Genomic DNA, 22,635 nt, shown 5'->3' with positions numbered 1-22,635 from the left:
CGGTTTATGCTGCTAATTTGTGCATTTTTTTTCTAACGGCCACAAGGAGGCACTCGGGTGGAAAAGGTAAGAGTGAGACCGGTGGGATATATGTGCCGAGGAAGGGACTTTTACCGGCACGGCCCTGTTAGCGCTGCGCAAGCGTGTTACTGCCGTGGCTCAGTGATTTTTACCAGTATGTTATTTTTACCGGCCCTGTTAGCGTGGCGACGCTAGCATTAGCGCGGCGGTACAAGCGTCTTTCTTAGTAAATATTTCATGTTTCAATGTCAGTTTCAATGTGGGAACTTGTGGCTTTTACACGGCTACGGCTTATGTATATACCAAATGGTATTTCCTTTACAAATGTACTGGGTGAGGCCTATAACCAGGTGCACGCTATAGGCTGGGAATTACGGTAATTGATGGCCACCTAGAAAGGTTTACAGTTATTACAATAGTTGAAAGTGAAAAATACTACAAGGCCACAAAATAGTTTTATCAATTTAAACTCATTTTACATCATTACCCTTGACAAATCACATACAGATGATGTGATTTTTTTTTGAAAATGTCATACAAAACTAGTCTTTCAGTCGAGACTAGGGCTGTCCCCCCCCAAAAAAAAAAAAAAAAAACATGGAATATCCAATATGTTCTGTGGATAACGGAAAAAAATCAGCTCAAAGGTAGGCGGTAGTAGCGAACTGTATACACTGAGTAGTGACTGGGCATTCGCTAATCTCTTCTAAATTATGGACTGAAATGTTCACCTATTTGCTGTTTTTGCGCTCAGACCAAAGCAATAATAATAATAATAATAGTTCTGTTGGCGCCATCCGGTGACTTCTCGGTGCCAAGGATCTGTTGAAATGATTTGAAGAGTTTCATTTTAATAAAAATAGTCCTTAAAAGCCATCTTGTGGCAACCATTGGGAATTATAGTGGATGTAATTCTTTTAAGGGGGCGAGGGGCTATTTCCGCAGCTCGCCGTTGAATAGCGTGGTTCACTGCTTTCAGTTGAACTCTTGCTCGAACCTCAAAGTTTGGGGCTCGAGTTTGTACCTTTCAGTCTGGTAATTTTCCATTTGAGGACAAAGCTTGCCTTTTTCCTGGAATCGTTGTTGCTGACTGGCCGGCCTCTTAATTAGTCATCAATAATTAGTTGTCTTGTGTGTCACCGCGTCGACAGCAACTCTCAGTGGCCTTCGTCGATGCCTCCCACGTCCCCGTGTTAAATCCCGTCCGGCCGGGACAGCGTTCTCCTTGTCCCCTCGTCCGTCCTACCACGGGGGGGGGCCGCGAGGTCCATCCGTCACCTTGTCTGTCCGTCTGCCAGGAGCGGGCGCCGGGGACGTGATGGCGAAAGCCGCTAAATGCCGTGCTGACAGTAAATAGCTGCGGTAAACAAGTCGTGACGTCCCCGCCGCTCTTGTCTGGCTCATCAGCACACAAGCTGGCATGCGCCCTTGAGCCATGACAATGACCCCCGCTATCGATTGAACACGACGCCGGAGAGTACACCTCGGGGGCGGGCGGCCTTCTCGTCGGTCACAACATTAGGTACACCTGCACGTTATTACGGGAACTAACGCAAAAGCAAAATATATACATTTATTTATTTATTTATTTACAGGAGGCCCTGTAGCTCAGTGGTTAGAGCACTGGTTTGGTAAACCAGGGGTTCTGGGTTCGTATCTGGGGCCTCCACTCCCTGAAAAGGGATGCGTCAGGAAGGGCATCCGGCATAAAAATTGTGCCAAACATATATGTGCGTTCATCTGAGATGATACGCTGTGGTGACCCTGTAAGGGACAAGCCGAAAGAAACTTACTTTTGACTTACTTTTCTATTAGTGTATTTACAAAGAAAGACAGTATACAGAGAATTTAACGCTAGTGTTACCGCGCACGCTAACGCTAGTGCCACTGCGGTAACAAGACCGGTTAAAAAAAAAAACCATACCAATAAAAATGACTGAGGCACGGCAGTAACATGCTAGCGCAGCGCTAACAGGGCCGGACCGGTAGAAGTCACTTCCTTGGCACATATATTCCACCGGTCTCACTCTTACCGTTTCCGCCCGAGTGCCCCCTTGCGCCCGTAAATCTCTCCGCCCTTCATTTGCATATGTGTGAGCTTCCTCATCAGTTTTTCCTCACCCACCCAATTCGTGGTCCAGCGACTGTGTTCAGGTTCACGCACACGTCATGACTTCCTGATCCAGACCATGCGGTGTGTCCCCCCCCCACCACCACCACGGCTGATAGCCAAGCAGCAGTCAGGGCATCCTCCAAATATTCATCCCCCCTTCCACCCCCTCCACCTCACACCCACCCACATAGAGGAGGAAGTTCTCCTTCAGAAGCTGACCGTCCATCACGAAACCTCCTGTAACGGACGGTGAGTCGTGACAGTCCAAGCTGAGTGGCCATCTGCTCGCAGTGGGGTCCGTGAGATATTTTTGTTGCCGAGCTTGCCTGGCGGAAAAAAAAAAAAAAAAAAAAAAAAAAAAGTTGGGACTGGCGCCCGGTTCTGCTGATGGGAAAAATATGTGTGGAAAGGTGTTAATGGAGGAGGGAGCGCCGAAAACTTTTCCGAGGTCACAACGAACATCGAGGATATGTCATTAAAAGTGGGACTGTTCTTTTCTATATAAGATAGTTTACACTGTGCCGAGGTGGGCCCACTTTTTTTTTTTTACGTGTGACCCGACTTGTGAGTTTTACGAGTTGCGAGGCGTCGCTTAGCTAATTTTTTTGCTTTGCACAAATTTGAGATGCAAGCACTTAGAAGCTGGCAGTCAACTCAACCCAGTTCAGAACAAGCAGTAGTTTGGCGGATAGTAAGCAATTCAGCCATCCATTTTCTTAGCCGCTTAGCCTCACGAGGGTCGCGGGAAGTGCTGAAGCCTATCACAGCTGTCAACGGGCATGGAGGCGGGGTACACCCTGAACTGGTTGCCGGCCAATCAAAGTGCACATGGAGACAAACAGACGCACTCACAATCACACCTTGGGGCAATTTAGAGTGTCCAATTAATGTTGCATGTTTTTCGGGAATGTGGGAGGAAACCGCAGTGCCCGGAGAAAACCCACGCAGGCACGGGGAGAACATGCAAACTCCATACAAGCGGGTCCGGGATCGAACCCGGGACCTCAAAACTGTGAGGCCGACTCTTTCCTGGCTGTGCCGCCTAGTAAGCAATTTTCCCACAAAAACACTCCAAGCAATTTATTTAATTTCACTCCGAGTTTGTCAAACTGAATTACACGTTTAAAAGATCCGCACAAATTTGCCTTAGGTACTTTGCGCTCACACAAAATGCCATAAACAGGTCGACATGTGCTTTTTTTAAACAATGGATATTTAAACACAAATGGTGCAGTAACCCATGCAAACAGGCAATGTGACAGTACTCTCGGGCATTGATTCCTTATCATCTGTGAAAAGTAACTACTATTACTGCAGTTTACTGCAATATTTGAGACAATTTTTGTCTACGCATGCATTATACTGCACCCTGGTGGTCACAATGGTTAAATCCTGAGCCACAAAAGGTTTCTTTTTTTTTTTCCTACATTGTATGTAATTATTTATTTCTGCATATTTTTGTAACGAGTGTGATCATGGAGCAAATTAAATTAAATTAGTGCACCAATTCAGGAATAACATAAAAATGTTTGGATGAGGGTCGTCTTAATTTTTATTTTTGGACTGAAGCTTTTCCAGTTTTAAGACCTAATCAGGTGAACATTAAATTTGCTTTTTTAACTGTTTTATTTCACATTATTTACACGACCTCTTTTCACTTACATATTTGCTTGACATTGTTTTGTTTTGTTTTTTTTACATTGTAATTTTTTTTAAACAGAAATGGTTGACCTGGGCGGCACTGTGGGGCAGGTGGAAAGCGTTGGCCTCACAGTTCTGAGGTCCCGGGTTCAATTCCTGTCTCCGTGGGTTTTCTCTGGGCACTCCGGTTTTCTCCCACATCCCAAAAACGTGCAACATTAATTGGAGACTCTAAATCGCACGCGGGCCAGATCTGTGATTTTTTTTTTGTTTGTTTCAATGTTATCATTTATGATATGACAATTTGTACCGAAAGTCCCAATTGGCATATCATAAATGAGAATGTTGAGATATTACAAGCATTTTTGTGCTACCAAACAACAATAGTTGGAAAACCCCCTTACCCTTGAATTCAGATTCCAAAACTAGCTCATGAATTTCATGTGTAAAAATGATGAGGCAGTTAAAGATTTTTATCGTTTCTCAGCCACAACTGCCCTTTGAGGGAAGTATAATGTGGCCCGCGACAAAAATGAGTTTGACACCGCTGCTCTAAATTGTCCCGAGGTGTGACTGGGAGTGCGGCTGTTTGTCTTGATAAAATGGATGGATGGATGGATGGATGGATGGATGGATGGATGGATGGATGGATGGATGGATGGATGGATGGATGGATGATGGATGGATGGATGGATGGATGGATGGATGGATGGATGGATGGATGGATGGATGGATGGATGGAGCCATTGACTGGCATTCAGGGTGTAACCCACCTCTTGATTGTTGAAAGGTGGGATAGGCTCCAGCACTCCCACAACCCTTGTGAGGATAAGCAGCTAATTGGATGGATGGATGGATGGATGGATGGATGGATGGATGGCGCCATTGACTGGCGTTCAGGGTGTACCCCACCTCTTGCTTGTTGAAAGGTGGGATAGGCTCCAGCACTCCCACAACCCTTGTGAGGATAAGCAGCTAATTGGATGGATGGATGGATGGATGGATGGATGGATGGATGGATGGATGGATGGTGCCATTGACTGGCGTTCAGGGTGTACCCCACCTCTTGCTTGTTGAAAGGTGGGATAGGCTCCAGCACTCCCACAACCCTTGTGAGGATAAGCAGCTAATTGGATGGATGGATGGATGCCATTGACTGGCATTCAGGGTGTACCCCACCTCTTGCTTGTTGAAAGGTGGGATAGGCTCCAGCACTCCCACAACCCTTGTGAGGATAAGCAGCTAATTGGATGGATGGATGGATGGATGGATGGATGGATGGATGGTTGGATGGATGGATGGATAAACGGATTGGGCCATTGGCTGGCAACCAGTTCAGGGTGTACCCCGCCTCTTGCCGGTCAGAAGGTGGGATACGCTCCAGCATTCCCCGTGATCCTTGTGAGCATAAGCAGCTAATTGAATGGATGGACGGATGGATGGAGGGTGCGTGCCATTGGCTGGCAACCAGTTCAGGGTGTACTCCGCCCCCTGCCTGTTGACAGCTGCGATAGGGTCCAGCATTCCCCGTGACCATTGTGAGGATAAGCGGCTAAGAAAATGGATTGATGGATAGAATACATGCCCTGGCTAAATTGAGGTTGGGAAACAGTTATTCAAATACAGTACATGTGAAAGTACAATCCATATGCTGAGAGTACATGGAGATCACGTTAGAAATCCAAACGTGCTCTATTATGTTTAATCCCTCGTCTAATAATAACGAAATGCAAGTCTTTTAATTAATTGCCCAAGCAGGAATTCATTAGTCCAATATTCGCCTTTATCACTGAAGCGTCAAATATCACGCCACCGGCTCGAATCAATGGGGTAAACATCTTTGGACGCGGAGGTCATCCCGGTTAAACAAATGTAAAAGCGACCCGTCCCTAAATCCATATCCGGTTCGCCGGCTGTTTTCCATCAAATCCGTCGCCGACAGACCGGTGACCCGACGGATGTCACCGACGAGGGGAAGGGAGACAAACAACGTCGCCGCGTCGCTCCATCATGTCGTCGCGTGATGAGGAATGGACGTGGCCAAACGTCGATGACCCTCGAGATAAACCAACCTGCGTTTCGGATTTATCCGGCGACGGGAATTCGGATAGATGGTGCACCCTCGGCCCGGGCGAAACGTACGCCGCGTTTACGGATATCGTCCTTATTTATCTGCGTTTTCCGCGGCCTGCCCGTCCGCGCGATTGGGGGCACGCTCGTGTTTGCGTGCTTCGCTACTTCTTCATTATCTCAACCTGATTGCCGTCATTACTTGGCCCGCAAGCCTAATGATCCCAGACTGAGCCACAGCACTCCTTGGCCCTCATCCTTTTGAAGAAAAGCAAAGCAGTTATTGACGTTTTTTTTTTTTTTTTTTCTTTTCTCGAATGTATTGAGGGATGGTGATGTATGCGCTCGCCCGTGAATTCAAAGTAGGTCTCGGCGTATGAAGTAATGTTTGATTCATCGCGGTGTCGGATAGTTAGCCTTTGCGTCGCTTAATCCTGGACCAGGTGCGTTGTTTCTTGAGGATTTATGCAACTCCCTTGTTATTGAGCGTAGCTCACAATGTGCAGTGTCTGAAATCTATGCAGTGGAGTGCGGATTTAAATAGGTCATACAAATAAATATCCCGAATTATCTCGTGATTATAGAGCAGAGATCTGCCGAGATCTTTTCAGGGATTTTTGTCACGGAGTCCATCAACGCGTGAGCCGTATTGATCGAAGACCGTACTCAATGGCAGTTGGAACAGAGCACAATAACACACCAGTTCCAACAAGACAGTGCATACGCGCTTTAGTGGCCAAGTGGCATTAAAAACTCGTAACTTTACATTGTTAACAGCATTGTTAAAAATAAAGACAAATGAATGCTTCCAATTTTGCACACGGTGCTTATCGTGTGTCATGTCTTCCTGGTCATAGTTATGTACCCTACTCAATCCTCTCACCTTGGGCGGGAGGCTACTGAGCATCCGGGGCAGGACCACAACATCTGTTCGACAGTTAAACTCGAACATTACTCTTATCATCCCTCGCTATCGTCGTGAGCAAGACTTGGGCGCTTTCGAGAGGGGCGTGGCCACGCCACCGCTCTGTGCGGTGACACGTCCTGTCCTGGTTTATGTTTCATAGTCATAGTTTATGTTTCCTAGTTTGTCTCCGAGTCATCAGACCTTGCTGCATGTCTTTTGGATCCTGCCTAGCCTAGCGTTTCTGTACCTCTGCCTCCTCGGACTGCTTATACTGTGTATGACCCCAGCTTTGAATAAAATTACGCCTGACATCATGCCCTCGTCTCGGAGTCCCGCATTTGGGTCCAGCCCCGCGCCAGAGGTTCGTGACAGCTATTGCCTGAAAGAAGTACACTTTTTTTTTCATTTTTTAAAATTGAAACAACTGTAAATGCCACGCGCTGTTCCAGATTATTCCATTCATATTTCTACAGCATCCAAACCTTTCCTACTTTTGTATCTTTGCACGCACTCACATCTGTCGAAAAGTATTTTATCGGTTTTGCCTTATTTTATCTTGGTTTAGTATTTCACAAGTCTCTGGAATTATTGTTTACACGTTGGGTGTCATATTTTGTGTCAAACCGTGTAAATGTTAGTTGTTATGATCGATATTTTGAATCCTTGAATGAAAAAGTCTTTTGGTTTTAGAGAGGGGAAAAAAAAGGCCTTAACTTGATGCCATCAGACATGAGACTGGGCATGAATGTAGCTCGCACTTTCCTGGATTACTACAAACTCAACAACCTCATCAAAGACGCCGTGCCAAGTCACCTTCAGAGGTAAACTCCACTTCCTAATCCGATCTATTGTCCTTCCACCTTGCACGTATTACGATCTACAATTTTGCGATATTTAGCAAATTCAGTTTTTCTTCCCAGTTATGAAGCGACCTCTCAGCCAGAGAAGGAAAGGAGCCAGCATGTCAGGGACTAAGATGGACACAGACAAAAAAAAACATTGTACCAAGGAGGAGGCTTCACTCTTCATCACTTTGACAAGATCAGCATTTCGCTGCCTCTGGACATACATGGACTAAAATGTCACGAGTCCCATGAGGTTATGATTTACTTATAAAAGTGCTTGCGCGATCATATGTAAATGCATGCCTTCCACAGCTATTTAAATACAGTACCGTACTGTACATATATATATATATTTGTTGTCATGTTATTAAAAACAATTGTTGTTTTTCCTCATTGCTGTTATGCTAGCATTTGTAAAAGGAACCTGAATGATGCAAGTGTTACACTTTAAAGGATGGAGTCACTCAATTCTTTGTTTAGCATATTAAAGTTGTTGATTTTATTTCTGTAAACAGCACAGAATATACGTTTAGTTAGTTGCCACACGCTATGCGTTTCACTGTACTGCAGCTTCTTCTGCGAATGAGCTGGGCTGCCTCGGCCAGCGGCTGTCACACAGCGCCCCCCGCTGGCGAATTGGTGTTACTATAAGAACGAATACGATTAAACGAAGCCAATGTTATACATGTCCAGTCATACAGGAGTTGAATTTGAGGGGTAAAGTATTTAAAAAAAAAATGTTGTGTATTGGGTGGGCCAAAAATAATAATGATTATAACTTTACATTTTATTAATGTCTTAGCCATTCCACTCCAAACACAACGTGCCACACTAGGTTCGTAAAAGAATGCAAATAATGTAATGTAACGTTTTTGTTCTCTCGGGCTGTGTTCGGAATCACTTCCTATCCACGTTTATTTGACTTCATCGTGAGTTTGCCATTGTGTCGTCGGTATGCAGGTCATATTTGATTAAGTGCTCTCAATCTATCCCACAATGCATGTAGAAAAGAAGTGAACAACCAGTTGTCATGCATGCATTGCTATGATTACATAAAAAAAGCATCTTTAACTAGTGCAATACATCACAACAGTTTTGGAAAGTGCATCTACATCTGATCTTAAAACGATTTAACGTCACTAATTATTTTTTTATGATAGTAACTATAACTTTGTAGCGATGTAGAAATGCGGTGTTTGTTTACAAATAATTAGAACAAATTACAGTACGCTGTGGCGACCCCTAACGGGACAAGCCGAAAGGAAAAGAAAAAATATAGAAATGAGTAGTGTTCAAAAACAGATTTTTCATTTGACTGGTAAATGAGCTGCATATAGCACCCTCTCCATATAAAAATACCAACTCGTAAAATAAAAACACATAATGTCTATAATGCTTTTCAGGCAAGTATGTATGCATATGTTTCAATTGTTTTTGTCAAACAAAAAAAATGTAAATTTCGGATGCAAACAAGTACCCGGAAAAAAAAACGTGACTACCACGTTCGAACTCAAAACGTCAAATTTATGAGAAAGTAATGCAAGACACCATTCCGAGTGGTACCATATCACTTTGTTAACTTTGTCGTCATTCATTGTCTTCGTGTTGTATTATCCTATATATAAAAAAAAACGATTTTGTTATTTTCGAAAAATATGCTTTCAACCAATTCACGCACACCAGACGGAAGTGTGAGGTCAGAGGTGAGTGATCACATGACTAAATCCACTTCCGCTATTTGGTAGCCATGACAACGAGATTTTGGTCAATTAAATGGCCACGAAGAAGCTCTCCTGTAAACTCAACCGAAAGTCTTGGAAATGTACGGTCTTGTTGGACATTCACACAGTAAGTGCGTAATTTCCACAGTTAAACAAACATAAGTCGCTCTGTTATGCAGAAATCTTAACATTTAAACAAATCTGTCCTGTTGTGGTTTCCTCTTAACGCTGAAGATGTTCGTCGAGTTCTTGCGTGGAGTAAAATAATATTTTAAGTAATACTTCGACCACCTGTCACTAGAAAGCTGTACAAGAAAACAAGACTTTAGTATTATTATTTATTTTACAAAAATGGTGGCGTTTAATGACCAGTCCACTTCCTGTTTTAAAAACATTTGCGCGTGCGTAGTACAAGCATAATAGGGTCTCGCGAGACTTTGCGGAGAGCAAATTGAATGACGCTACCAGCTAAAAAATATTCTAAATTCAGTAACGTGCTCATTGTTTTTCTTTTTTTTAATCCCCACAGTCTCATATCTAAGCTTCTTTTTTAAATTGTTGTTATGGATGAAAACAACATTAGATGGCATATTTTGTTTTTTTTTTGTGCAATACTAGAGCTATGATCGTGTGGTTTGTTGTGGCAATAATTATTTACTGATGCTCCCTTGTCTTTAACACACATTTCCTGAGATGCCATGTATATCTGAGTAAAACAAAATATAGGAACGTTTTGTTTCCATTTAAATATTTATTTTCCGAGCCGCATATCCTCACAAGGGTCGCGGAAGTGGTGGAGCTTTCATTGGGCAGGAGGCGGGGTACAACCTAAACTGGTCCCCAGCCAATCGCTGGGCACATCGAGACAGACAACACTCGCAATCACACCTAGGGGCAATTTAGATTGTACAATTAATGTTGCATGCTGCGTCATTTATATGAATGTTTAGGTCACATGTCGCGGCGTGCACCTGCCCAAGACAGGTGATATCTACTTAAGCGTATGCATCATGGGCCAGTGCAGGAAGACTTCCCGCTTGCCGCCTCGCTTTCCCTTACTCTTCAACCAGAGGCTGGTTTTTGAAAAGGTGAGAATGATGACTGCTAATAAACAAAGTTGCTGATTTGAAAAAAAAATATCAGATGCGAGCGGCCTCTTACCAGGCTGTCGGCCTAACCTTTTACCGTATCGATTTGCTTCGTGCGCTACACCAGACTTACACCAATGCTGTTGACCCCTCTGCAGTGGCTGACCGCTTAAAAGGTAAACGGCACTCTTGAGATTTCCCTCCTCATCCCTCTCGAGTCGTACATCCTGTGCTGCGCAAGCAAGCGGGCTATTAGCTCCTATCGACACTGACCGCTGCGATACATGTGCTTTTTTCTTCCCCTTAGCTGACACGACATCTTTTCGGCTGATTCAGTCCGTGTCTCCGGGTAGGTGTTCTGATAGCGTTATCTTCCCCCGTGGTGCAAAAAACCCACGTGTTTACGTGTATGTTGCCTTGTGTTTTTGCCGTGTCAGAGAGTAAGACCCTCGCGACGATGACGCAAAACAGCCGAGACTTCCTGAACCCAGGTCCCACCCTGAGTACCGCTGAAGACTCCTTGCTGAGAGATGCATTCATGATGGAGAGATCTTCAAGATTCCATGTATGCTGCCTTGCGTCTATATTTATCCATCCATTTTCTTTGCCGCTTATCCTCACAACGGTCGTGGGGAGTGCTGGAGCCTATCCCAGCTGTCAACAGGCCGGAGGGGGAGTACACCCTGAAGGGCACATAGAGACAAACGCACAATCACAATCAAACTCCACACAGGCGGGTCCGGGATTCCGGAACCTCAGAATTTAGAGGCCAACGCTTTACCATCAGATCCACCGTGCCACCGCATCTATATTTAGTCCTCTTATAATTTTCAAAATATGCCCATACGTTAAAACGTTACGGTGAATTGAAGACTCACCCATAAATGTGGGTATGACTGTACCCCACCTCTCGCCCAAAGTCAACTGAGTGACAAGCAATGCAAGGACAAGCAATATTGTAACTAAATAGATGGACTACATCACATATCTTAATACAATTATAGTATAATACAAATCTGGATGGTGTGCACATCATCATCAATTGGCACCTCTGTACAAATGTATAAATTCTTCATTTGACCATAATTTCTGGCTTACAGAGCGCACTTGATTATAAGCCTCACCCAGTACATTTGTAAAGGAAATACCATTTGGTACATACATAAACTCCACCTGTGGAAAACCCGCAAGTGCCCACATTGAAACACAAGATATTCACAAAGAAAGACAGTACACAGAAAGAGTTTTCAAAGATTTAATACCTTAGCTTAGCGTAACATAGCAACAATACAGTAGCATGAACTGGGCTGATAAAAAAAACAAAAAACATACCAGTAAAAAAGAAAACAGCCGCGGCAGGTACACAGTAGCAACACAGTAGGACAGCACTAAGAGGCCGGTTAAAAAAAACATACCTAATTAACTGAGACGTGGCTGTAAGACACAGCAAAGCGCTAGTGTGGCGCTAATGCTATAGTGGTGCTATCAGGGCCATTTAAAAAAAAAAAAAACACTGGTAAAAATAATTGAGACACAGCAGTAAAGCAGCAGCAACAAGGTTGAAAAAAATGCACAAATTAGCCGCATCACCGCATCAGCCACAAGGTTGAAAGCATGTGAAAAAATTTGCGGTTTATAGGCCGTGAATTACGTTTTTTTTTTTTTTTTTAATGGGGTGGGTGTGGCCTGTGGATGTCCCAATACTTTTTTGTCTTTACATACATGTAGTCAGTTTTGCCTGGAACGATTTCAGCTGGCTTGCATTCCTACAGCTTCCTCCCTCTTGCTCTTAACTTGCTGCAGTGACTCTCTGTGGTGTGTTTTTATGTCTCAAAAGTATTTTTTTTTTTATTATCAAAATGGCTGTCGATTGTTGAACTAGAGCAGCTCCATCTTCATAAGGAATTCCTTGTGTGTTTTTGACATCGTTTGCCTATAAAGAGGATTCTGATGACATCAGACAGCACGTTAAAATCTTAAATACATCCCCCCCTCTCCCCCTTTGCATTGATAACTCCCTTTTTTCCCCCCATCATTCTCCCTGCAGACCTCCGCAATAGAACATCTTCAAGCTCGGCTCCTCGTCTCTGCTGCCTTCACGCCGCTTTGTCTGTGACTTACACCAGAGTTAGGCTGTCTCTCCCCATCCATAAATCAGTCTATATTTTTTTAAAAACATCACCAGAGTCCCGCTTTATTCTGCAATTTGTTCCAGTCAAACCCCCGGCCCAGACGGAACAATTGCGGTCGTAAATTGCCTCTTCTGGCTTTTGTGTGCGTCTGTTTTGTAGTCTTCTCTCTCTCTCTCAAAATGACACTCGTCTTGCGTTTCCAGGGTGCTTTTCCCACGGTGGAGTTTTCCGTGACGTCGTTCATCGAAGCGAGCGATTGGATCGACGCCTCACCTGTAAGTCACCTGACTGCCGCTACTTAAACCGGGAAGGTTGTTTATGTAGGTGTCTGCTGATGTGTCATTGGCGTTTTGTGGAAACAAGGCGGAATAGCGGTTGGAAAGTCTGGCTCACGATTCTAAGGTCTGGGCTCGAATTTTAGCTCCGGCCTTGGGCGCTGCAACATCCTGAGAGCCGCCGCTAACGTTTTGGTTACATTACACGAGACGAGTACCGTTCAAATTTTGATTAAAGGGTGACTGAATGTATTGTTTGACCTGTTTTAATCCTGATGAATGAATGAATCTAGGTCAAAGCCGCCATCACGAACGGCGCTCAGCAGAAAGAGGTGAGTGCATCTATTTGTAAATGAAACGGGACGAGCACATTTGCCTGCTTTCAATTCAATTAAGCTTTAATGAAATGGCGGCAGCACCGTGCAAATATTCATCGTTCAGCATCTCTTAAAAATTGTTTTAGTGTTATGTGGTTTCCCTGAACAGCAATTTGGCTGGCTAAATGCCTTTTGTTTTATTGTATTAACCAAGAAAAAACATTTGTCTGATCTCGCTTATCCCATGATGCCATTTCCAAGAGTTAGATGAGAGAAAAATGTTAATGGCCGTTAATGGTTGTAAAGCTGAATGTTTGAGCTCGCACTTTTACGCTTTGCCGGTACCGAGAGACAAATGTTGCATTTCACCCCTTTAAACTCAATCTGCTGTTTTTTTTTTTTCTGCCCTCGCAGATGACCAGCCGCGTTCGAGCGAGGCCGTCGTCGTCTTCGCACGATGCGGGACGGTCCAGGCCCAGACGCTCTCCCTCCCCGCCCCCGTGCCGCCACGTATCATGCGGGGCAAAAAGAAGGCCGCAAAAACACAGAGTTTGTCTCGAACCGGGTTACCAGCAGCCCACTGTCGCCTCCACGACCCGCGCGTTGTCACCTTACACACACCGGAAAATGTGTCAGCTCTCCTTGGATGCCGAGCAGCGGCTTAAGCACCTCCGACTTGGACCGCACTACTTCAGGAAAGAAACAGAGAGCATCCCTCCGTTTTTGGTGGGTACGAGCACGTCGCACCAATTAAACAATATTTAGATGACTTTAGGAGCACCCTGGATTGCTTGCCAGTCAATGGACCTTTCCAACCTGTCAATCACTCGTACGATTATAGCCAATCAGACAGCCGCATGGTCTTAACCGCTGGCTTGACACGCCCCTGCCGCCGTATCGTCCCCCAAGCAATGCTTGTTGTCAGTAGCGTGCGCTTGGAAAAGTTAATGTTACGGAGAAAAAGGTCCTCAGATACGCTTGGGGAACGTGCAATTCTGATGAAAACTATCCTGCTGGGTTACAAGGGCCCTTGTTGATTCATTTTCCAAAGCCTGAAACACAGTTGACGAAGTGTCTACGATGGATTAGGGCTTGCGGAAGACCGCACGTACAACTAAATGTGGACAATATCAACAAACACAAGGCTGCATGTTCGAAGATAAACGAGGGAGAAGTATCTTCTCTGAGTGTTTTATACATTGCAGGAGAAAAACTTTCACTTTGTGAGCGTACCACTGACCTGCTGAATGAAGTGCGTCATGTTTTATGCCGAAGAATCGGGTTAGTGATCCGTAAATGTCCGAAGTCATGGAAGAGAAATGTCTATTTGCCGATTTGTATCACATCAGACTTATAAGAGGGCACTGGGGTTTAATTACGAGCCAAGTCAAATGAATACACCCACTCACTTATAAAGACTACAATGATATTACTCGTAATCTTTCCAAGTAAAAAGTACTCACCCTGCTTTTACATGCGCAGTACGTTTCCACTATTTTATCCAGTTGGATTTCAATATGAAGTTTGTGAGGCGTCAAACTTTATTTGCATCGTTCGCCAACGTTTCGCTGTAACTCTGACATTGCGTCCCGCTCCGTCCAAAGTCTTAATTCCGTGTACATATCCTTGCGTGAAATAGTTGAGACCTCTCTGTAGAACTCTCTTGGACAAATCTGACGCATTTGGCAAAAAACATACCGCAATATTATCTGGAATACACGGTAGAGAATCGATTTCAAACCTATTATGTTCGGTCGCCATTTTGGAAGCTTGTGGGACACGGCTAAGGGGGCGGAGCTTAAGATCGCCAGTCGGAAAGGTCCATTGCAGTCCTGGGATTGGGTGGAGAACAGTTCAGGGTGGATGAGTCCTGTTTTTTGCATTCAGGCTACCGACATCTATGTGTGACGGCAGGTTTCTACGTTGCAATGTAGTTTTCGAGTCGCAACGCCAACTTTGTCTGAGGATTAGAATATTTAATGTTGTTAGTCAGCCCTTCCCCTTGCCTGGAAGATGTTCTAAGACCGGAATGAATTAAGATATGGGACATTATCAATTTTTGATTTTAGGGGCAGGACCAGCAGTTCCATCAAGACTCAAATGCTATCCACGAAAAAGTGGGAGGGAAATAGAAATGGCCGTGCTACTTCCATATGCATATTTTCATATAGGCTTGCGCCAAAAAAGGTTCTTGCTCAGCACTTCCAAGGAATGTAGCTTTATGGTGATTATGTAATTGAAAAAAGTGGGGCCATCACATATTTTTTGTGTGGTGGATGTAATAATAAACTGAATTAATACCTCTCTGACAACGTCAATCAGAACTAAACCTTATTATCTTTGATAAGGAATATTTTGTATGTAGAACTTCCATTAGCGTGTGTAAACGTACACGCGCACTTCCCACCTCTTGGGGAGCTTACAAATGCGAACTTTATTAATATAGCGAGAGGATTAAGTGGACGTCATAATAAAAATGGAGTGTTAATCTCTTCACCTGAGCTGTTAATGGATTGCGATGTGGCCGACAATGTTTCACTGTGGGATTCTAAAGAGCCGCTTCATTTAGGAAGGGCGCATGCAAACATTTGATTATTATTTTTTTTTTCCGCGTGTATCACTGCTGTGGGGGGATTTTTGCATATCAAGGGCGGCCATTTTTACGACGGCGAGGCCACGGGGGACACGCGCTGCCTCCTTTCCTTGCTTTATTCCCAACTCTAAAAATCCCTGAGCACGCTCTGATTAAAGAGGGCACATTAAACACTGCAATGTGGTGATTTGGAATTTACCGGGAAAAAAAAAACCCCCACTGACATTGCTTTGGTTTTTTTTTTTCTTCCTGAGGGAGTCTCCCCCCGTGGACAACTAACCCAAGTAATTAAGAGTCAAATTGCAATTGGCAAATTGGTACCAAATGAAGTGAATTCAACAGGAGGCACATTCATGTCAAGATTGGAAATGTTTCGAGTTTATTTATCAGCCTTGTTGCTTTCTTCATTCTGGAATACATTTTTCAACGCTTTCAATGCTTTGACGTCCTCCCGTGTTCCGTCCCGACAGGTTTCGACTTGTAGCAGTCCAACGGACCCTCCTTTTCCGCAGAGTTACGTGCCCTGCTGTCACACGGTCGGCCTCTTAGATGATGAATATGGTAAACCCCATGAAGCAATTTGGACTTGTACATAGATAGTATCCAGCCATACATTATCCAAGCCGCTTATCCTCACAAGGGTCACGGGAGAGCTGGAGCCTATCCCAGCGAGCTTCGGGCGAAAGGCGGACTACACCCTGAACTGGTCGTTAGCCAGTCGCAGGGCAAATATCGACACCATCACTGAGCGGGAATCGATCCCACGCTCCCCACACCAAAGGCAGGCGTGTGTACCACTACACTCTTCCACATAGATAGTACTACGCAGTATTTAAAGGTACATGTCAGATACCCTGCTGCTGCAAAAATAAATAGATGTACACTTGGCAGGAAGGTGAAAAGCGTTGGGCTCACAGTTCTGAGGTCCTGGGTTCGATCCCAGCCCTGCCTGTGTGGAGTTTGCATGTTCTCCCCATGCCAGCGAGGGTTTTCTCTGGTTTTCCTCCCACATCCCAAAAACATGTAACATTAATTGGACACTCTAAATTGCGCCTAGGTGTGGTTGTGGGTGCGGCTGTTTGTCTCTGTGTGCCCTGCGATTGGCTGGCAACCAGTCCGGGGTGTACACCGCCTCCTGCCTGTTGACAGCTGGGATAGGCTCCAGCACTCCTCACAACCCTTGTGAGGATAAGCGGCAAGGAAAATGAATGGAATATACATTTCATTTACTGGACAAGGATTTATTTATTTTTTTTATTTCAATAGCTAACTTCTTGTTAGCTTTTGAAGCTGCAAGACTTTTCAGTGTAACAGCATAATTTAAGTCTCGTTTGAACAATACATAATCATCATTTGTATGGAATAATGTGCAACGCTGCCCTTTTCTTTACAGATTCTCTCCTCGACAGTTACAGACCCAGAATGTCCAGAGTAAGTGTTAGTTACAATACCTTGTCATATTTAATCCAAACATGCATCTATTTAAAACTGCGAAAATAAAATGTCAAAAACAAGCAAGATTTACTCAAAATTATCCAGAAATATGACAGTTACTGAGCAAAGAACCACATTTTTCACTTCAGGTTCAAGTCGTTTAACTCGTGTCTTCCGTTTTTAAAAGTGTGTGGGGAAAATAAAACCTGCGGCAGCGATCATTTATTCACTTTCAAAACATTTAACCCGCGCAGGTCCGGTCAGATCGTGCGTGGTCGTCTCCCGGGCCGCAACTCCGACGCGATGAGCTGACCCCAAGTCCTCGAAGAGCCTCCTCCGCCTCGCCTGTGTCAAAGAGGAGAGGCCCCGCGACTTCCAAGCGCTCCCTCAGGGAAAGGTGAGAGAATGATTCAATCCCATCGTCATTCATTCTCCATGCGTAACGTGGGAAGTCTATCCACCGCCGTGACCGCAGGTGGCGCTGTTCTTTCATAAAAACGTTTTTTGGTCTCTTATGTTAAACGTCAGCGTTGTTTTTAACTCTCACAAACCAAACCTTTAAAAATAAGGGGGGAAAAAAACTCAAGTAGTACGCTGTGATGTTTTTGTAAACTTTTGTCTTTGGGAGACAAGTACAAGTTTGTTCCTTGTTCCTTCTATGACATTATTCAAGTAACACGTTGGATGAATTGTACTTGACAGCGCAGTATTAATGAAGCCTATTACCGTAAATTCCGGCCTACAGAGCGCACCTGATTATAAGACTCGGCCAGTACATTTGTTAAGAAAATACTTGGTACATACATAAGCCGCACCTGTGTAAAAGCCGCAAGGGCCCACATTGAAACACAAGATATTTACAAAGAAAGACGGTGCCCAGAAAGACTTTTCAAAGTTTTAATACCTTAGCTTAGCTTAACTTAGCAACAACACAGTAGCACGAATAGGGCTGGTTAAAAAAAAATAATAAGTTATAAAAAACATACCGGTAAAAAAAAAAAACAGCTGCGGTAGCTACACAGTAGCAACACGATTGCACAGCACTAACAGGGCCAGTTAGATAATAAACATACCTACATAACTGAGATGCGGCAGTAACACAGCAGCAACACGTCAACGCGGCGCTAACAGGATTGGTTAAAAAACACATACCGGTAAAAATCATAGAGACACGACAGTAACACAGCAGCAACACACTCGCACAGCACTAACACTAGCGCAGCGCTAACAGGGCCGGTTAAAAAAAAAAAAACAGCAGCAGCAGCTCCACAGTAGCAACACGGTAGCACAGCACAAACAGGGCCAGTTACAAAAAAAAAAAAAAACATACCTAAATCGCTGTGACATAGCAGTCACACTGCAGCAACATGCTAGCACAGCGCTAACGCTAGCACAGCGCTAACAGGGCCGGTTAAAATCACAGAGACAGGACACTAACACAGCAGCAACATGCTAGCACAGCCCTAACAGGCGGTTTAAAAAAAAAGAACATAACGGTAAAAGTCACTTCTTCTGCACATATATTCCACCAGTCTCACTCTTACCTTTTCCGCTCGAGTGCCCCCTTGTGGACGTGAGAAAAAATGCACAAATTAGCCGCATCACCGCATAAATTGCAGGGTTGAAAGCGTGTGGAAAAAAAGTTGCGACTTATGGGCCAGAAATTACGGTATTTATGGGAAGAAGAAACTCTACTTTTACTCTATTTACGATTCCAATGATCTACACGCCACTCGCTACTTTCATTTATCAATAATTGCGTGAACCACCTATTTTTGACTTCTGCATCGGGCGGCGCTGCTCCAATCCACCGGGATTACAGCGGGCCGATCAAAGTGAGTCGTGACAGGCACGCGTGACTCAGACTCCGAAAAACAACAACTTTAACATGCAGCGTAGTTTTGTCATTGTCCAAACTTATACAATGAGAAAAATGGCTTGCGATAAGTAGCAGTTTTGGCTGTGTATCTCGCAACTTTAGCGCAATTTTATTATTACAAGTAGCAACAGCTCCTAACTTGAAAAACTCAAATCGCGACACTGTTCGGTCAAGTAACTAAAGTAACTTAAAGTAACTTAACTTGACATCAGGGGTGTCAAAGTCATTTTTGTCACGGGCCACGTTGCGGTCTCTCTCAAAGGGTCGTTATGGCTGCGAAACGATAAAAATCTTTAACCGCCTCATCATATTTACACATGAAACTAGTTTCACACCAAAAATGCTTGTAATATCTCAACGTGTTCATTTATGATAGGACAATTTGAAATTTTGGTGCAGATATGAACAAAAATCCCTCCGCGGGCCACAGAAAATCATGTGGCGGCCGGATCTGGCCCCCGGGCCTTGAGTTTGACACCTGTGCTTTTTGTAAACTATTGAGCTGCCATAAGAAACCTTTTGGGCGTTTCTGCAACAAATGTACTTGCATGTTTTGGAATACGCGTGGAAACAGTAGTTACCCACTGAGGGCATGCGAACGTGACACAGGAAGGCCAAAACTGCGATTCGAGCTCCGATTTCCATCTGTCTTCACTCTCACGCACATCAGAAACTTTCCCCACCAAAAAAAAAAAAAAAACCACCCTGTTCATATTTCTGCCCGAGCAGGATGAAGAAGTACGTATAATCCTTCTCCTGTCGGTTTTTGCCGAGATGAATTTCCACCCAATGCGTCTGTGTAAACAAATCGGCGGTTTGCTGTTTGCTCGTAAGATCTCCGCAGACAAGGAGGCACCTGCCCGTTGTCCCAATGACGGGATATAGAACCGGCGACACGCCGATCCCGTGAGCCGCTGCTTGTTAAATTAGAGGCGCTGATGTACCGTCATGTTTGTTCATTACCGGGCGGCGAGGAGGGAAAACAAAGAGGGAAAAGTGTATTGATTTGTTTCCCCGCCTCACTCTTGATGTCTTTGACCCGACGCTCACTTTAATAGATTCAGAAGAGACCTTGTCATCCATCACGCCGGCTGCCGCTTGATCGCACGGCCGACGCCCATGTTGGCTTGTGTTTGTCTGCCCCCCCCCCCCTTCCAAACTCAGCTCATAAGCACACGTTCAAATCAATACACAATTTGGCCAGAAAGTCAATTGCAGGAAATGAACGATAGTTTTGTCCCAATTGAAAACGCCACAAGTGTTGCAAGCGCGCCGGATCGGCACGGCGAGGGCAAGGGCACGCCTCGCCACTTCACTGCCACCTAAAGCTACGACATCTCAGTCTGCTCATGTTCCTCCCGTCCGACTTTCTGACTTGATTTCCACTGTTGCAGCGCGGTGGAGTAATTTCCGGCCTTCGGAGGCCACCTGGTTATAAGCCTCACCCAGTACATTTAGAAAGGAAATATTTGGTACATACATACACCGCAGCTGTGTAAAAGCCGCAAGTGGCCACGTTGAAACACGAGATATTTACAAAGAAAGACAGTAGACAGAGAGTTTAACGCTAGCGCCGCGCTAACAGGGCCGGTTAAAAAAAAAAAAAATCACTGGTAAAAATCACTGACACACGGCTGATAAAAAAAAATGCACAAATAAGCCGCATTACATTACGCTAGCGGCGCGCTAACAGGGCCGGTTAAAAAAAAATAAAATTCACAGGTAAAAAATCACTGAGACACGGCAGGAACACGCTAGTGCAGCGCTAACAGGGTCGGACCGGTAAAAATCACCTCCTCGGCACATATATTCCACCGGTCTCACTCTTACCTTTTCCGGGCGAGTCACATGTCTAACATTAATGCGCAGTGATTATCGTCTACCACCAGAGGATCCCCGAGTACTACTCGTCGTACTTGTAATGAATTTGAGAATAATAAACAACATAAACATACAGCCTAAAAAAAAAAAACATTACAAACAATAATACTTTTTAAAAATTGGTGAAACAAAGCATTTTACTAATGCAGTACATTTAATCTTTTATTCACAGTAGTAAACAATTGTTTAACAATAGTAAAGTATTATAAATAATAAAATTAAAAGGTGTTAAAATTTGACATTAATATGTTGGAATAGATGGAATCTTACCACAAAACTGACACTATTGAATTGTCGTTAAGCGTAACTGTAAAATATTGAGAAATGAACACCACCGGAACGCCATTGTCGTCGTAATCCGTGCTACGGCTCTCAAATTGCATCGTATTGAGTCCTGTTGGTGTACCTAACATTGTGGACCTTGTTTGTTTGTTGAATGCAGAACTTGTGCCAAGATGAAACTTTCTCTCATGCCGCAGCTTTGTTTTGCGTGGGGCTGTAGCGCCCTCTAGTGGACGAAAGTAAAGTTGTCAGAACATGTTTTCAAACTTATCGAATGGTATTTCATATTGTATATTATCCTGGGATTTTATTTTTTTTTAACTTAATAGACTTGCTATCAAATTGTACAGATCTTTGTAAAATAGAACAATAAATTTAATCATACTACTTTTTAGTTGATTGTATTCTGTAATGTGATCAATACAAGACCTCTTTCTGTAAATATGCATTAAAAATGTTTTGACACTGTCAGAGGTATTTAATAGTTTATGTATATTGCATTATACAGACAAATATTAATAATTGAATATATTGTAGTGTTAATAAATATTATATATTATTATTATTATAGAGGGTGTCCCAAAATAATGTATACGCACTTTAAATGATATTTGTAACTTAACATCTTAAAATTATGACAATTATTATAAACAAGTTTGAGATTATTTAAAGTGTGTATACATTTTTTTTTCTGGGCCACCCTGTATTCTGCAATTGTACGTACACTTAAACACTGTTCACGTAACTATGTTGAACATTTTCACCAACTTTTTAAAACTCATTTTGTTTCTGTTGCGTGGTCTCCCCAGGCTGCAGACCGGTGATCCCAGTCCATCCTACTGGGAGCAGATCCACAGAAGAGTCCAGAAGATTCTGCTGACGCACAGAGTCCCCTTGGACTTGGACTGACTTCTGGATCCCAGCATAAAGTAACATTCATATTTCAACATTTAAAGCACACACCAATTCGTTTGATACAAATTTGCGTCAACACTAGTTTCATCCACTTAAATTGACGAAACACAGACACACATCCATTTTGTTAGCTGCTTATCCTCACAAGGGTCAACGGGCAGGAGGCGGGGTACACCCTGAACTGGTTGCCCGCCAATTGCAGGGCACATGGAGACAAACGGCCGCACTCACAATCACACCTTGGTGCAATTTAGGGTGTCCAATTAATGTCAATTTTTTGGACAACAACAGCAAATAAAAAGAAAAAACAATTGTCCATATTATTGTTAGGTTAAAAATACTAATAATGAAATAACTAATGCACAGGAACTATTAATGAAAAAACGTTTTCAGAATTTTCATTGACAAAATTTCTTACTGCTATTTGTGGTTTATGATTTGATATCACAAGACTTCCTGTTACATTTTCTTGATAAATGCAACAAAATGTACACATGGACAGAGAATTTGAGGCTTAGTCG

At 43.7% G+C, this 22,635-nt stretch overlaps 2 protein-coding genes across 4 annotated transcripts in view; both read left to right on the top strand.

Moving 5' to 3' along the window:
- Positions 1-7,990, top strand: part of LOC133503113 (cytosolic carboxypeptidase 6-like) — a 39,677-nt gene extending 31,687 nt beyond the window's left edge. Inside the window, exons 5-6 of the mRNA XM_061824332.1 lie at positions 7,480-7,573; positions 7,673-7,990. Coding sequence (XP_061680316.1) covers positions 7,480-7,573; positions 7,673-7,727 — 149 coding nt within the window. The 3' untranslated portion in view covers positions 7,728-7,990. The remainder of the gene's footprint in view (positions 1-7,479; positions 7,574-7,672) is intronic.
- A 1,343-nt stretch (positions 7,991-9,333) lies between these two features.
- On the top strand, positions 9,334-22,599 carry spata6 (spermatogenesis associated 6). Of its 3 annotated transcripts, none has more exons than XM_061825778.1 (12): positions 9,334-9,445; positions 10,269-10,406; positions 10,534-10,582; positions 10,714-10,755; positions 10,844-10,971; positions 12,742-12,813; positions 13,107-13,145; positions 13,545-13,856; positions 16,194-16,284; positions 17,117-17,154; positions 17,412-17,554; positions 22,009-22,599. In XM_061825778.1, the coding sequence occupies exons 1-12, from the start codon at positions 9,371-9,373 to the stop codon at positions 22,106-22,108; spliced, it is 1,227 nt and encodes a 408-aa protein (XP_061681762.1). In that variant the 5' UTR covers positions 9,334-9,370; the 3' UTR covers positions 22,109-22,599. The 3 variants fall into 3 exon arrangements, with proteins under 3 accessions (XP_061681762.1, XP_061681765.1, XP_061681764.1); XM_061825781.1 differs by having other exon boundaries at positions 9,351-9,449; XM_061825780.1 differs by lacking the exon at positions 13,107-13,145 and having other exon boundaries at positions 9,358-9,445.
- Positions 22,600-22,635: the final 36 nt, after the last annotated feature.

The sequence above is a fragment of the Syngnathoides biaculeatus genome, chromosome 7, assembly GCF_019802595.1.
Source record: "Syngnathoides biaculeatus isolate LvHL_M chromosome 7, ASM1980259v1, whole genome shotgun sequence".
Taxonomy (NCBI): Eukaryota; Metazoa; Chordata; class Actinopteri; order Syngnathiformes; family Syngnathidae; genus Syngnathoides; species Syngnathoides biaculeatus.
The sequence above is the reverse complement of the archived record's forward strand: the minus strand, read 5'-3'. Positions and strand labels throughout refer to the sequence as shown.